The 17727-nt window shown below is 39.8% G+C and overlaps 1 protein-coding gene across 4 annotated transcripts in view; it reads right to left on the bottom strand.

The window, feature by feature from the left end:
- SUCLA2 (succinate-CoA ligase ADP-forming subunit beta) overlaps positions 1-17727 on the bottom strand; it is a 72489-nt gene that overhangs the window by 40950 nt on the left and 13812 nt on the right. For 2 of the 4 annotated variants that reach the window (XM_074387710.1, XM_074387709.1), the window contains exon 3: positions 1064-1244. In XM_074387710.1, the coding sequence (XP_074243811.1) occupies positions 1064-1244 (181 nt within the window). Of the gene's footprint in view, positions 1-1063; positions 1245-2073; positions 2168-5221; positions 5376-17727 lie in introns of those variants that run through there. The other 2 variants (XM_003942213.3, XM_039473127.2) reach the window with 2 other exon arrangements.

The raw sequence follows: 17727 nt of genomic DNA, 5'->3' as shown, positions 1-17727 counted from the left end.
ATTGGTGGGATTTAAAATGCTGCTAAAAAGAAAATACAGTGTATAGCTAGCACATCATCTCATTATTATGTTTTCATGCTAAATCTTTATTTTCTGAAATCAAAAATTATTTTTTGATTAAGAGATTAATTCAAATTAACAAAAGCTAGTAAGGCTTCTATTATCAACAAAGGAATCTGCTAATAAACATGGAAAACTGGGCCAGGTGCAGTGGCTCACGCACGTAATCACAGCACTTGGGGAGGCCGAGGCGGGCAGATCAAGAGGTGAGGAATTCGAGACCAGCCTGGCCAACATGGTGAAACCCCATCTCTAGTAAATATACAAAAATTAGCTGGGCATGGTGACACATGCCTGTGATCCTAGCCACTCAGAAGGCTGAAGTAGGAGACCTGCTTGAACCCAGAGGCGGAGGCTGCAGTGAGCGGAGATCGCACCACTGCATTCCAGCCTGGGTGACAGAGGAAGATTCCATCTCAAAATAAATAAATAAATAAATAAAAACATGGGTAACTATTAAATTCATTTAATATTTATTAATTAAATGTTTACTGATTACTTAAGCATCAGGCATTCTTCTAAGATTTTGGGATATATCAGTGAACAAATAAGCAAAAGAAACTTTGCTCACATGGAGTTTACATTCTAGCACTCTACTTTTTGTTCCCCTTGGTTCCATAAAGCTCTCCTTAAAAGCACATAAACAGCTAAGATTTTTCTTCGCCATTTCCCTGAAGAATCATCACAGCTGTCATCCTTTAAGCACCAGCGTAGTTACAGTAGTAGCAGAATTCCCTTCCCCACAATTATATTCTAACTAAAAACAGGACTTCAGCTTCCTAATGACAATGTAAGTGACTCCTAAGTCACCAGCATTACGGGAGCTCATAATCATCTTAATAATGACTTTAGACTTTCAATAATCATAAAGTTCCACCTTATATTTTAAGCAAAGAAAATTTATTTTTTTAAAAAAACCTAAAAGTTGTTATCAAACCAAAAATAAACTTCAAATCTCAGAGTTCTCATGTCAAGGTGGCAAAAGATTTTCTTAATTTAGTACCTAATTTTTTGGCAATTGCGTAAGCTTCATCTGGTGACTTTGCCACATATCCTTTGGGAACGGAGACACCAGCTTCTTGCAATAACTCCATACTCATGTATTCATGTAGTGAGAGATTCCTTTGCTGTTGCTGCTGTACTTGGAGTCCATGGTTATTAAACAATCCAGAACTTCCCAGAACCTAGAAAGATTGGGGACATATGTATATATGACAGTGATTTGACAGTCAGTCTTGTTAACTACTTGGTTCTTTATAACAAAACTGTTATGCTGAATTATCAAAGTACAATATTCAGAGTACCTAAATTACAGCATAAAACTAAAAGCTAGCCTATCAGCTAAATGTCACTGTTACCACTGTAGTTTTAACTATTTCCTCATCATCTCTATTCCTTGTTTTATATTTCAGCTTCACTGCCCTATCTTCAATGATCTACAGGGCAGTTCTACCTCAATGCCAAATTCAGCAGATCTAAAACCAATCTCATCTGTTCCACCAAACCAAAATTCCTTCCCAATTTTCTTCTCTCTACCATTCCTCCAGCACCTAACAAGTCACCTGGCACTAGATATGTAATAATATAATGATTTGGTACCATTACTCTTTCATACACTTGATACCCAAAACCATGGCTTCACCTGTAGTGGATATTGCGGTATGCTGCCCAGATCCTCCCCTACCCCAATGCCCCCACTTCAGGACTAAGGCATTCATAGCCCTAGGGGCTGCTGCTGGGGCTTCTGACTGCTGACAGGTTTCAGCCAAGAGCTCTCATCCGAGTCTACTTGCCCAAATTCACACCTCCTTCCCACTGGCAGCCTGTACCCAACGACTGGTCAATGGAATCACACATGTAAGTGTTATCCATAAACTTCCATAATCTCAACACAGAATGCAGTATAGTGAAACATGGTTCATATGAAACATACAATGTCGTAAGAATTAAATTTAAAGAAGTCACATAAACAATCTATTAAAGTAGGTTCATGAGCTTCTGCATCAAAATTACCTGAGTTGCTTGTAAACTGCAGATTCCTGAGACTCATTCTCAACTGCGAAATTAGAATCTCTTGACTGGGCCCAAGGAAATCTGCGTTCGTAAGAAGCCACTCAGTTGATTCTTAAAAACCCTATAGTTTGAGAACTAACAGGCTTACAAATCAATCATATATAATAACAACTTATTTCTGATTCATTTGTCAAGCTAAAATCCTGGGTAACATTTGACCTCAGTAGCTCAATTCCTTGATTTACTGTCACTTCAATATTAAAAGCCACCAACCAAGCTGGGCACAGTGGCTTACACCTATAATCACTCCTGAGACTGAGGCAGGAGGATCACTTCAGCTCAAGAGTTTGAGACTGCATTGAGCCATGGTTTCACCATTGTCCTCCAGCTTGGGCAACAGAACAAGACCCTGTCTCAAAAAAAAAAAAAAAGGAAAGACGGACGGACAGACAAAAGAAAGACAGAAAGAGAGAGAGAGGGAAAAAAAGAAAAGAAAAAAGCCAGCAACCTCTCAAACTGTTTAGCATACCTCCACCTTCTGACTCAGAAATCCCATTCCTGGTTATGTATCAACAGAAAAGAGTCCTTATATCTACCAAAAGACACATATAAAAATGTCCAGAGCAGGGGAACCCAAAGCTTTGGCCGCGTGACCCTGAAAAAAAAAAAAATGTCCAGAGCAGGCTTATTTAAACAGACAGAAAACAGAAATTAGCTGATTGCCCATCAATGGGAAAATGGATAAACTGTGGTATATGTATATAATAGGATACCACAGAGCAATAAAAAGAAAAAAAAAAGTACTACAGTTCACACATCAATGGATTAATCTTACAAACATAATGCAGAGGGAGAAAAGCCAGAAACAAGAATATATACTTCCATGATTTCTTTTTATAAAGTTCAAAACCAGTCAAAATTAGCCTATGGTGATCGAAGTCAGAATTAGTTGCTACCTTCTCTCAGGGAGTACTGATAAGAGAGAAGACAAGAGAGCCTTCTGAGGGCTAAAAACATTGTATATCTTGATGTGGATGATGACTACACAGGTGAATACATACATGAAAATTAATCTAGCTATCCATTTAAACTATACAACTTACTGTATATAAATTGTACCTCAAAATAATAATAAAAATAGTGGGTAAAGGAATATCTAGCATAAGCCTGGCAAAAATAGTCATACACTAAATTTTTTTTGATGACTACATACTAGGCAGTGGGCTAGGGACACTAAAAGAATAAAAACACCTGAGTCTCAGCCACAGAGTTTACAGACACGTAAGTAAACAACTGCAATACATATAAGAACACAAGGTTGCTAGCATATAAGTCACTAGGCGACACCTAATTGGCTAGTTGGATCAGAGAAAGTATCATATGATCTGATCCCAGTTTTTTAAAAAAAATTAAATGTCTATAAAGGACACTCTGGGGACAACCAGAGAAATCTGAATCTAAAACTATATATATGCATGTTATAGCAATGTTGAATTCCTAAGCGCAAACATTATACTGTGGTTATCTTGGAGGATGTCCTTATTCTCAAAGACATATGCTGAAATATCTATTTTCAACAAAGATACACTAGGCCAAAGACACCAAGAAATTGGAGGAGGGTCAGAGATATTTTAAAAATGTTGAAGACAAATTGCTAAACTAAATGTGTGACCTTGAACAAGTTTCCTAAGACTCTGTACTTCTGTGTCCTCATCTACAAACGCAAACGGTTAGACTAAGGTCCTTCCGAACTCTAGAGCTGCATTTCTTAATACTAGGGTAGAAGAGAGAAACTGTTATAAAGAAAATAATATTAGACATTTCCATACAGAGAAATGAAAGTTTTTAAATGAACTTCCAAAAAGATAAAGATTTTTATTAGGATGAAAACGTATTTGTCACCAAATTCCCCATTTTCTAAAAACTAAATAGCACTCTTCTAAGATTCCTAAGAAGGAAGTTCAAGGTCAAAAAGTCACTTCTATTGGGAAGCAAACTCACAGAACTCACTATCCCTAGGCTGAAAAAAGAAAAAAAAAAAAAAAAAAAAAAAAACAGGGGCCCAACTTTAAAAATGAAAACCAACCAACCAAAAAAGTAGGGGTGGGAGGGTCCTATATCAATTCATAATATGATGTATCTGAAGAGTTACCTCAGGAAAAAAACCTAAAACTCTGGAATTGACTAAGGAGACCAATGATGCCCTTTCACAGTTATTTGTTGTCAAAGCTGGAAGGAAGATGTTTATGTTTTTGAAGCTGTAGTGCAGACTCAAGCACACAGGCTTTAGAACCAGACAGCTCTGGTATTAAATCTCAGCTTTGATCTTACCTCCTGTAGCACCTACTTAAGATAAATTACTTGTTCTCTTAACCATAATACCTTCATCAGTGATGCAAGTATTGAATGACTCCCTCACATTTGCTGAAAAGCCTGAAAAACTACACATAAAGCACTTAGTACATTATCTGGCACATGTCAAATATTCAAAACAAAGCCAGTAGCTACCATACTATATATAGCCTACCCAGAAATTAGGCTATACAAAAGATTATTTCTTACATCTTCAACTGGTTAGGTAGAAAACATAATCTCATTACTGTTATTAACAAGCAGAACAGTATACAACTACTTGAAGGAGAGGGGAAACTTTCCTGCCTTGCCCCAAAACAAGGCAAATCAACAGGCACTGTTGCTCCTGACATCATTCCCACCTATGACAGCTCCCAAGAAACACAAAAGTACATTTGAAGGGCATTCCCCCCTGCCCAAAGAGGGGCCGCGCAAGTCTCAGCCCACCGTGCCAGCCGCCGAAATGGCAGCAGAAACTGTCAAGACTCCCTCACTTCCACACCCCGCTGACCCCTCAGAAACCGCAGGGGCAGCCACGGCCGGGCCGCCGGGGCTCCTCGCAGACTAAAGGCTGGAGCAAGCGGCGCAAACGTGGGCCTGCTCGTAGTCCTGGCAAACAGCACTCCCGAGCAGGTCGCCTGAGGGCCCTGCAGGGCATCCAGAAAATGTCACTGCCGGCGAAGTGACCCCGAGCCAGGCCACGGTACCCCTCCCATCTTGCCCGCAGAAGCCAGGTCTCCTACCTCGCCCTTTCTCCTGCAGACCCTCGAGGTGAGAGCGGGCTGGAAAGCATTACCTGAGCAGCGGCCCGCAGGGCCGACCGTGGCCGGTGGTTCCGAAGGGTGGCGGCAGCCAACAACCTGCCGTAGAACACGGAGGCCGCCATTTCTGAGTCGGGCCCCGACCTTTCAGCGCCGCGCGCAGGCGCACAAGCGCAAGGCGGCCCAAGGCGCAGCCTCTCTGCAGCGCTCACCAACGCCCCTCCTCGCCCCGCCGTCCCACCTGTTGGGGGGCGGGGCCTCGGGTTAACTCTGCAGCTGCCAGACCAGCTTCCAGGAGAGCGTGACGCAAACTTTGATCTTTGGAACTGGGCACCGCGGCCCCAATATCTGACCTGTGGCCAGAAAGCAGCCTAAACATTTCCTAGTAATTTGCAATGGAGAGTTGACCAGCGCCACCACTTGTGTGATCTTAAATTCTCTGAGCCTCAGTTACCTCATGGGTAAAAAAGGTTTCCTTCAAGAAATGATTACCCAAAGTAATGTTTTGTGCTAAACAGTGCTGAGCCCTTGAGCTACAGCAATGACTAAAACCACTTGTGATGCTCAAAGAGAAGATGGTCGACCACTAGTTAACCAAAGCTGGTAGCAGGCTGGAATCACCAGGGAAGCTATTGATTGACTGATTGATTGATTGACTGACAGGGTCTTGCTCTGTCACCCATGCTGGAGTGCAGTGACGTGATCACGGCTCACTGCAGCCTCAACCTCCCATGCTCAAGGGATCCTTCCACCTCAGCCTCTTGAGTAGTTTAGGACCACAGGTGTGTTCCACCAGGCTTGGCTGATTTTTTTTATTTTTATTTTTTTAGGGACAGAAAATCTTCCTGTGTTGCCCAATCTGGTCTCCAGCTCCTGGGTTCAAGCGATCCTCCTGCCTCAGCCTCTCAAGTGCTGGGATGACAGGTGTGGGCGACCACACCCAGCCAAGGAGATGGTTTTTGAAAAGATTAGTAAATTTAACAAACTTCCAGCAAGACTGCAAAGAAAAAAAAAGAGAAGACATAAATTACCAATGTGAGGAACATAGCAGGGAATATAATTACAGACCCTTCAGACATCAAAAAGGAATGCCATAACACCACACAACATAAATTTGACAACTTTTTCCTCTAACTAGAGAAAACTGTAATCATAATTTTTAAACTAAAAAAAAAAAAAAAAAAAAACCTAATTCCAGCATTTTGGGAGGCTGAGGCAGGTGGATCACAAGGTCAAGAGATCAAGCCTGGCCAAAATGGCAAAACCCCATCTTTACTACAAATACAAAAATTAGCTGGGCGTGGTGGCACGTGCCTGTAATCTCAGCTACTAGGGAGGCTGAGGCAAGAGAATCACTTGAACCTGGGAGACGAAGGTTTTAGTGAGCTAAGATTGTGCCACTGCACTCCAGCCTGGGAAACGGAGTGAGACTCTGTCTCAAAAAAATAAATAAATAAATAAATAAATAAAAAGAGATCTCCAAGTCCCAAAAGCTTTCAATGATGAATTCTATCAAATGTTTACACAAGAATTAACACCAATTCCATACAATCACTTCCCGAAAATAGAAGAGGAAGGAACATTTCTCAATGTACTATATGAAGTTAGTATTACCCTGATACCAAAACCAGAAAAAGACCATACGAAAAGAGAAAAATATTAACATTTCTCATGAATATTGATGAAAAAAAATCCATAGCAAAATATTAGCAAATATAATTCAGAAATATATAAAAATAATTGTACAATATGACCAAGTGAGATTTATTCCAGAGATGTAAGTCTGTTTTAATATTTGAAAATATGTGAAGGCCAAGCGTGGTTCATGCCTGTAATTCCAGCACTTTGGGAGGCTGAGCTGGGCGGATCACGAAGTCAGCAGATCAAGACCATCCTGACCAACATGGTGAAACCCCATCTCTACTAAAAATACAAAAAAAAATTTAGCCGGGCGTGGTGGCATGTGCCTGTAGTCCCAGCTACTTGGGAGGCTGAGGCAGGAGAATTGCTAGAACCCAGAAGGCGGAGGTTGCAGTGAGCCAAGATCATGCCACTGCACTCCAGCCCGGGGACAGAGTGAGACTCCATATCAAAAAAAAAAAAGGAAAGAAAAAAAATGCGTAATACACTATATTAACAGGATAAGGAAGAAAAAAATCACATAATAATTTAAATCGAAACAAAAAAACGGGCTGGACACAATGGTTCATGCCTATAATCCCAACACTTTGGGAGGCTAAGTTGGGGAGATTGATTGCTTGAGCCCAGGAGTTTGAGACGTAACTGCCTGGACAACATAGCAAAACCTCATTTCTACAAATAATTTAAAAAATTAGCCAGACATGGTGGTGCACACCTGCGGTCCCAGCTACTCCAGAGACTGAGGTGGAGGGGATCACTTAAGCCCAGGAGGTCAAGGCAGCAGTGAGCCATGATCGTGCCAGGGCACTCCAGCCTGGTGACAGAAGAAGACCCCATTTAAAAAAAAAAAAAAAAAAGCATATTCCAACATTCATTCATAATTTAAAACTCTCAGATAATAGGAATAGAGGGTAACTTCCTCATCTCCATAAACAGCATTACAAGAAAATCTACAGCTAATATTATACTTAATGGTGAGAGACTAGAGACTAATTGTTCTTTTTATAAGATTGGGATCAAGGCAAGGGTGTTCACTCTCACCACTTTAATTCAATATAGTGTTGGAAGTTTTAGTCAGTGCAGTAGACAAGAAAAGCAATTACAGGCGTAAGGAGTGAAAAGAAAGAAATAAAAATTTCACTATGTACAGATGACATGACTGTAGCTATAATTTGGATATTTGACTATCCAAACCTCATAGTGAAATTTGATTCTCCGATATTAGAGGTGGGGCCCACTGGAAGGTGTTTGGGTCGTGGAGGCTGATCCCTCATGAAGAGTTTGGTGCTGTCTTCGCCCTAATGAGGTGCTCACTATATTAGCTCCTGTGAGAGTTCTCCCAAGGCCTCATTGTTAAAAACAGCCTAGCACCTTCCCTTTCTCTCTTACTTTTGCTCTCTTGCAGTGTGATCTCTGCACATGCCAACTCCCATTCACCCTCTGCCATTTGTGGAAGCTTCCTGAGTCCCTCACCAGAAGCAGATGCTGCTTCTATGCTTCCTGTTTAGCCTGCAGAAATATGAGCCAAATAAACCATTTTTCTTTCTAAATTACCAAGCCTCAGGTATTCCTTAACAGCAACACAAACAGAATAAGATGGTTGTCTATGTTTAAAATCCCCAGCATTTTATGAAACAAACAAAAAACTCTTTGATTCAATAAGTGAGTTCAGCAAGATCTCAGGAAACAAGAAAAATGTACAAAATCAATTGTATTTCTAGGTACTAGCATTGAACACACAGCCCCAAATCAAAAATATGATACCATCTATAATTCCTTTTAAAAATGAAATACATATAAATCTAATAAAACATGAACAGGACTTATCTGATGAAAACTACATAATGCTGATGACATAGATCAAAGAAAAGAAATAAGTGGAGAGATGTACTATGTTAATGTATTGGAAGGCCCAACACAGTAAAGATGTCAATTGTTCCCCAAATTGATATACAGGTTTAATGTATTTCTATCAAAATCCAAGCAAAACTCTTTATACATACAGATGTAGTATTACAAACTTTACGTGAAAAGACAGAGAAAAACTAGAATAGCTAAAACAATTTCGAAAAGAATAAAGTGGGAAGAAACAGTCTGAGTTCAACATTTACTGTAATAGCTACAATAATCCAGACTGTGTGGTATTCCTGAAGAGAGGGACACATAGATTGATGGAACTTAATAAGAAACCTAAAAATAGACTCACACAAATATGCCCAACTGATTTAAGACAAAGATGCAAAAGTAATTCAATGGAGGAAATACGGCCTTTTAAACAAATGGCATTGGAGGAATTGAACATCCATAGGCAAACAAGCAAACAAACAAAAAGAGCCCTGACCAAAATCTCACATATGATACAAGAATTAACTCAAAATTACCTTAAATGTACAACATAAAACTATAAAACATTTAGGAGAAAATTTCAGGATCTAAAACTAGGTAAAAAATTCTTAGACCTAACACCAAAAGCATGATCCATAAAACAAAAAAATGATAAATTGTGTCTATCAAAATAAAAGCTTTGGCTTTGCAAAAGGCCATGTTAAGGTAAAGTCAGCCAGATGCGGTGGCTCACGCCTGTAATCCCAACACTTTAGGAGGCCCAGGTGGGTGGATCACCTGAGGTCATGAGTTCAAGACCAGTCTGGCCAACGTGGCAAAACCGTCGTCTCTAACTAAAAAAAAATAAAAATTAGCCAGGCATGTTGGCACATGCCTGTAGTCCCAGCTGCTCAGGAAGCTGAGGCAGGAGAATTACTTGAACCTGGGAGGTGGAGGTTGAAATGAGCCGAGAATGCACCACTGCATTCCAGCTTGGGCGAGATTCTGTCTCAAAAAAAAAACAAAAAAAAACAAGGTTAAAAGTCAAAAAGTCAAGCTACACATAGAAGAAAAATATTTGCAGACCACATCCAACAAAGCTAATATATGCAATATATGAATTACTTCCAAACACAAAATAAAAAAGCAAATAATTGGCCAGGTGCGGTAGCTCACACCTGTAATCCCAGCACTTTGGGAGGCAGAGGCGGGTGGACCACGAAGTCAGGAGATCAAGACCATCCTGGCCAACATGCTGAAACTCCATCTATCCTAAAAATACAAAAAAAAAAATTAGCTGGTCATGGTGGTATATGCCTGTAGTCCCAGCTACTCAGGAGGCTGAGGCAGGAGAATTGCTTGAACCCAGGAGGCGGAGATTGCAGTGAGCCGAGATCACGCCACTGCACTACTGTCTGGGTGACAGTGAGAGACTCTGTCTCAAAAAAAAAAAAAAAAAAAGCAAATAATTCGATTATAAAACAGGCAAAAACATGAACAGATAGTTTCCCCAGGAGAACATATAAATAGCAAATAAGCAAATGAAAAGATGTTCAATATCTTTAGCCATTAGGAAGAAATAAAAATTAAGCAACAATGTGATATTACTACACACTTGTCAGATTAGCTAAAATAAAAAATAGTGCAATAAAAATGCTGACAAGGGCATGGATCATTCATACATTGCTGGTGGGAATGTAAAATGCGAAACAGTTTGGCTGTTTCTTCAAAAAACTAAACGTGCAACTACCATACAACCCAAGAAATGCATTCCTGGTTTTATCCTAGTGAAAGGAAGACTTGGGTTCACACCAAAACCTGTACACTAATGTTTATAGCAGCATTATTCATAATAGCCAAAAATTAGAAACAATTCTGATGTCCTTTAATGAATGAACAGCTAAACAAATTGTGACAAATTCACACCATACAATACTAAGAAATAAAAAGGAACAAACAATTGACACGTTCAGAATTACACGGAGTTTAAAAAGTGGCTTATGCCTGTAATCCCAGCACTTTGGGACACCGAGTCGGGCAGATCATTTGAGGTGAGGAAGGAGTTCAAGACCAGCCTGGCCAACATGGTGAAACCCCATCTTCATGAAAATACAAAAATTAGCCAGGCATGGTGGCACATACCTGTAGTCCCAGCTACTAGGGAGGCTGAAGTAGGAGAATTCCTTGAACCCAGGAGACAAAGTTTGCAGTGAGCCAAGATCATGCCACTGCATTCCAGCCTGGGTGACAGTGAAACTCTGTCCAAAAAAAAAAAAAAAAAAAAAAGCCAATCCCAAAAGGTTACATATTATATAATTCCATTTATATAACACTCTGGAAATGACAAAAGGGAGAACAAACTAGTAGGTCCCAGGGTGAGGGAGTGGTGTGGGAGAGGAGTGAGTACAGACATAGAACCGTCAACAAAAAGGATGCTTATTAGTGATGAAAATGTTTTGTATCTAGAGTATATCAGTATCCTAGTTATGATGCTACTGTTGTTGGAAACTAAGTAAAGCATTCATGCGATCACTCTGTATTATTTCCTACAACTGCATGTGAAGCTGTATTTATCTAAAAAGTTGAATATAAAAATTAAAAAAGTTTGTATTATATTACAACTCATTAATAAAATAAAAATTCATGGGCCATAATTTAAAACTTAAATTTATTAAAATGGGGGGGGAGCTCTTCCTTGCAGCAGCATGCCAACAAATACAAGTAGAAGGAATAATGGAATTTATCCACTGTCATAGAAATAATTAATTAGAACAAGAAGTATCACTGGATGCTGAAATTTATGGGTGATTTGATTAGGAATGGAATGTTTTACCTGGCCTCAAGATGTCTCCCTACAATGATTCATTGAATGCAAAGGAGGAAAAAAATAACTGCAGTGGGAAGATTAAGTGGAAGGCATCTTGATTTAGTGATCAATGTTAGCATTAGTAACATCAGGACAAGAAGTAATCAGGTGCCACTTGCTAGGATACAAAGGGAAAGCATGGCATCATTTCTGCGCTATTCTTGCCAAAGATTTACATCCTCAATCTAGTCATAAGGAAACATCACATAGACCCAGATCAGAAGTATTCCGCAAAATGATCAGCCTGTTAAGAAAAAACTGAAAAACTGTTTTGATTGAAGGAGATTGGAGAGACATACAATGAACTTTCATTGTCTATTACTTTAAAGTTCACTGACTTGTCATGGATATTGAATGAATCCTTACCCATGCATGATTTTGTACCGGCCTGTATTAATCATTGGAGAAAAATAGTTTCTCTGAGTTATGTTAGCTCTGCCCAATGTGGACACATTTCATTATGAAATACTTTTTTAATGACTTTTTTTTTTTTTTTTTTGAGATGGAGTCTTGCTCTGTCACCCAGGTTGGAGTGCAGTGGCACAATCTCAGCTCACTGCAACCTCCACTTCCCAGGTTCAAGCAATTCCCTTGCTTCAACCTCCTGAGTACGTGGGACAGGTGTGTGTCACCATGCCCAGCTAATTTTTGGTATTTTTACTAAAGACAGGGTTTCACCATGTTGGCCAAGCTGGTCTTACACCCCTGACCTCAGGTGATCTGCCCACCTTGGCCTCCCACAGTACTGGGATTATAGGTGTGAACCACTGCACTTAGCCTTTAATGACATTTGTTAATGTCACCACTCAACTAATGAAAAATGCCTTTAAATATCAGGAAGGTGCCAAGCTCAGGGTGGCAGATAACAAGTTGTCACAAATTCTAATTTTCACGTGAAAGCTGGAATTGTAACATTTTGGCAACTAATAGTGTAAATTACCTTGAGATTACTGGCTCACTTTGTTCATTTTTGAGAAAATGTCTACCAAATACACAAGTCTGAAAAATCAATTTGTCTGTTAGTCCTTCTTTGAAGTAAAAATGGTTTTTGATGAAAAAAGCAGCTAGCTCAGCTCACAGCTTAATCACACGATTGCTTTTCCTTAAGACAACTGTCATTCTTCTGTTGCAGCAAAAAAATGCTTCATGAATACTTCTCATTTCATCATTCAGAATGTTAAAAAGACATTTACTTGTAGATTGTTTTAATGAAATTAATTTTTACTGTTTCATCAAGAACAATCTTAAATAAAACTAGCATGTTTTTTTAAAATTGCACATACATTGCAGTGAAGAATTCGATAGTAATTGCCATAATTTAGTGTTACAGCTTTAATTTTTGCTAAGTCCTAGAAATTTTACTGAACATTGATTTTTTTTTCTTTTTCTTTTTAAGACAGTCTCACTCTGTTGCCCAGGCTGGAGTACAGTGGCACAATCTCGGTTCACTGCAACCTCTGCCTCCTCAGTTCAGTGATTCTCGTGCCTCACCCTCCTGAGTAGCTAGGACTACAGGTGTGCACCACCACGCATGGCTAATTTTTTTTGTATTTTTAGTAGAGACAGAGTTTCACCATGTTAGCCAGGCTGGTCTCAAACTCCTAGCCTCAAGGGATCCTCCTGCCTTGGCCTCCCAAAGTGCTAGGATTACAGGCATGAGCCACTGCACCAGAAGTGACCATTGCTTTTGATCATTGATGAAAATATCAACACTGGGTAAAGATAAAACTAAACAAAATTACAAAAAATAGATTTGGCCTTGCTAATCACACTTTGAGAACCACTAAACACTACAAAGAAATTAGTCAAGCCATAAGTAACTATTGATAACAACTAAAAATAGAGGATTTATTTTTATGTAGCAACTCACAATGTAATTTGTCATGCATTACCTTACTTGATGCTCATAACACTCTTGAGATTATTATGTAGGTAAAGCTGGCATTATTTTTCATACATCTAAGAAACATCCTTTGAACTAACAAATAACTTGTTCATCCTCTTAGCTGTTAAGTGACAGAGCTGGTCTTCTAAACCAGACTTGGTGACTCTAGCTGCAGAATTTTCCCTACAATACCACATTTCTTCTCTGCACTGCCATGGAATACAGAAAGATCTGCTTCTTGCCGGGCGCGGTGGCTCACGCCTGTAATCCCAGCACTTTGGGAGGCCGAGGCGGGTGGATCACGAGGTCAAGAGATCGAGACCATTCTGGTCAACATGGTGAAACCCCGTCTCTACTAAAAATACAAAAATTAGCTGGGCATGGTGGCGCACACCTGCAGTCCCAGCTACTCAGGAGGCTGCAGCAGGAGAATTACTTGAACCCAGGAGGCGGAGGTTGTGGTGAGCCGAGATTGTGCCATTGCACTCCAGCCTGGGTAACAAGAGCAAAACTCCGTCTCAAAAAAAAAGATCTGCTTTTTTTTTTTTTTCTCTCCTTAATATGCCTGTAGCCTGTCATCTGTTGATCCTTCTACCGGGTCCTTCCTACAACAGGGGGAAATTACGAGGCCACAATTCAAGATGAGATTTGGGTGGGGAAACAGAGCCAAACTGTATCAGGATACAATGTAAGGGACAACTCATCTTGGAACCCTTTCTCAACTGCCTCTGCCTACCTCTCATCACGCTCCACTCACCATGGCTGAGGCAGAAGCGGCACATATCACATTATATGGAAATCACTGGCGTATTTGATCTCTTTTCCTCTCTAGACTTGAGATCCTTGGAGGCAAGTCTATGTGCTTGACCTCTGGTACTGATTCAGTGTCAAGAAGTTCAGTGCTGAATGAATGAAGAAATTTAACCAAAAAATAACTATTGAGTAAATGCCAGCTCTGTTCCAGCTGTGAATTTAAGCAGCTGAAGGTCCAAGGGCAAGCAAAAAATCCACACAGCATCACTGCTCACGTGGCTTACACTCTACTTGGGGTGCAGACACAAGTTAAATACCCACACTAATGAAGAAATAACTAAAATTAAGATGTGTACTTTGCAGATGAGGAGTATCGCTCAATGAGAGCAGTTTAAAAAGGACCAAGATCTTGACTATTTTTATTCCTTTCATTTTGTTTTCATTTGTTTATTTGTTTTGCTATTAAATGAGAAAGATCCAAGTATGGTTTAGACTTAATGGGAATAATTCAAGTGCATGCGAGAGGTTAAATAACAACAAATCATAAGAGGAGATAAAATGATTAAATAACAGAGTTTGCTTCTTGAGAATAGAAAGAATTCTACAACTCTTGCAGAGAGACTAGCCTGGATGAGAGAAGAAACACCTCTTCTGAAGCCACAGGAGGAAAAACTGAGGAAGTAGATGCAGAAGTAGGTAGACGGTAGGTTTTGTAAAAGTAAATTGAACGAGGACCTGTCAAAAGCTTGGATTTTGTCTGAGAGAAAGAAGTCAAAATTATCTACTGGAAATTAGGTGAAAGGTGAGGTAAATGGGTGAGAAAATTCAGTTTAAACGTTCATTAATGGAAATAAGGTAGATATACAGCACAAAGTACATTGAAAGTCTATCCCCTCAAGAAAAGCTTTGCAAACTGCCCTTGGAAGGAAAGGTAGGAGCATGGCTTGGGGAAAGCGGGGTGGTGAAGCTACCTCTGAATACATTCTCCAAACATTGCACTTCTTCAAAAATGTTCAAGATATCAAAATTATAATGAAAAGATATTAGAGAAGACAGCATGAAAGCTAGGCAGTGAGAGCCAAGACACACAGACAAGTAGTAAAAGGAGATGACATTTTAGCATCCTTGTTGCTCCTCTGTCAATCACTATTAGCACAGGCCTCAGATTACTCTCTACATTCTACCCCCTCCCAGATTCCATCTTCCCAGAGTCAGAACCTGGCTGGGACTGTGAAGAGGGGAGGGCACAGTTACAGATCTAAATGCTTAAATTTGTTATGTCAGATGTGGAAGGTCCAGATGATAAGAGTGTCATAGGAATATGTGGCAGAGTTAGAGAGAAGGCTAGTGGAGATGAGGAAATTAAGAGTTTTTGAGGGCCCTCCATGGAGGGTGAGGGCACACTGGAAAGAGAAGGCTGTGAGCCACGCATCTAAGTCTTTGTTGAATGATGGAGTGTAACCTGGAGGCAAGAATGTGACAGGGACTAGGGAGGAAGAGACAAAAGATATGCCATGGTATGAGATAATTTGTCTCAGGAGAGTGAGCGAGTAATGATCTAGAAGCAGCAGTGGAAAGTCAGACAGACACAAAACCTCATGCAGGTCCTAAGGTAAGCACAGCAGAGGAGTAAACAGCCAGCCTAAACCTAGGGAAAGAGACATGTTAGAATAATCATTTCCTATGCTGTGCCCCAATGGACTGTGTCAGCTCAAAAGGTATGCCTTTCAAATTGGTCAAACCCACACTCTGGGCTAGCATGGCCTTGTCTGGGAAAGTGCTGACCTCAGGAAAAACTAGATTTCGGTTAAGGAGATGAAGGGATGGAGGGGAAAGGCTGATTCTGGTATGGTAAAATAAATGAATATTCATTCATTTATGAGAAAACAGATTGGATGCCTCTAAGGTTGTGTTTTATCACTTGATTAAAAGCTGTATGAAGGCCAGGACTAGGTGTCTCATTCACCATTGCATGCCCAGGACCTAGCAATATTCCTGGCAGATTGCAGGTCCTCAAATATACTTGTTAAAAATGAGAATGAATTAACTGTTTCTCCAGTTGTAGTATGGAAGAGAAATGGGTAGGAAAGTTCAGTTTAAACCTCCATCAATGGAAATAAGGTGGATATACAGCACAAAGTAAATTGAAAGTTGATATGCTTTGGCTGTGTCCCCACACAAATCTTACCTTGAATTATAATCCCCGTAATCCCAATCCCCATGTGTCAAGGGAGAGACCAGGTGGAGAAAACTGAATCACTAGGGTGGTTCCCCCATGCTGTTCTCATGATAATGAATGAGTTCTTCCGAGATCTGACAGTTTTATGAGGGGCTCCTTCCCCTTCACTCAGCATTTCTCCTTCCTGCTGCCATGTGAAGAAGGTGCCTTGCTTCTCCTTTGCCTTCCACTATGATTGTAAATTTCCTGAGGCCACCCCAGCCATGCTGAACTGTGAGTCAATTAAACCTCTTTTCTTCATAAATTACCCAGTTTGGGGCAGTTCTTCATAGCAGTGTGAGAACGAGCTAATACAAAAGTCTATACCCTCAAGAGAAGCTTTGTAAAGTGCCTTTGTCCCCTGACTTCCAAAGTCATTGTTTCAGAAATGCAGCGTACCCTGGAAAGTCTCCTCCTCAGGTGAGCAAAGGGTGGGCAGCAGTGGAAACAGGGAGGAGAAAGAGAGGAAGGGAAAAATAGGAGAGAGAGAAAGAGAGACCTGTTATAAGAGGGTATAAATAGGAATCACCTGAATTCAAAGGTGGAAATTCAGGTCGCAGGGAATTTTATTCTATGTTTCACATGAAGGAAGGAGCAGTGGCTAGGTAAGAACTTGCTAATTCTTAGAAGGACTGGAAAGAAATACAGCATGATGTTAAAAGTACCACTGTTATCTCTGGCTGGAAGACATTGATTCTTCTTTGTATAATTCTTTATATCTGTATTCTCTATATCAAATCAATATAATTTTAATTTTTAGAAAAACTGTAGAAAAATATTTACACCCCTTTAAAAATCCTCACAAGCACAGAATAGCTATTTTTAGGGTAAAATTGGTTGTAAACTAAAGGAATTATAAAGTTCCAAAATATATTATCTCTAATAATTTCAGCAGTAGTGCAGTAATTATGAAGAATCAATACACAGCAAATTTAATAAAAATTAAAGTTGTTAGGAAAGCAGACAATGTGCGAAACACCAGCTGTGTGACTTAATGTCGATACTTACCACAAAACACCATCGACAGTACATAAAAGAGAAAATTCAGAGCTGCAGGAAAACTTACTACCTATAATGGCAGGAAGACCCACATTTTAGGAAATCAGCATGACAAGCTACTAAAGTGGAAATAAGTAAATAACTACTATTTTCAAATAGTTTCAGAATGATACTAGTTACTACAAGAGAATTTTTAAATTAAACAGAATTTTTCCTTAAAGTATCAACAAGGACATGTCCTCTTTTTCATCACAACTAAGAACTAAAAGTGTATAAAAGTCTGCTTGAGCTAAATTGTGCTACAGTAACAAACAGCTCCCCCAAATCTCAGTGGCTTACAATAGTGTATTTCTCA

The sequence above is a fragment of the Saimiri boliviensis genome, chromosome 16, assembly GCF_048565385.1.
Source record: "Saimiri boliviensis isolate mSaiBol1 chromosome 16, mSaiBol1.pri, whole genome shotgun sequence".
NCBI lineage: Eukaryota > Metazoa > Chordata > Mammalia > Primates > Cebidae > Saimiri > Saimiri boliviensis.
The sequence above is the reverse complement of the archived record's forward strand: the minus strand, read 5'-3'. Positions and strand labels throughout refer to the sequence as shown.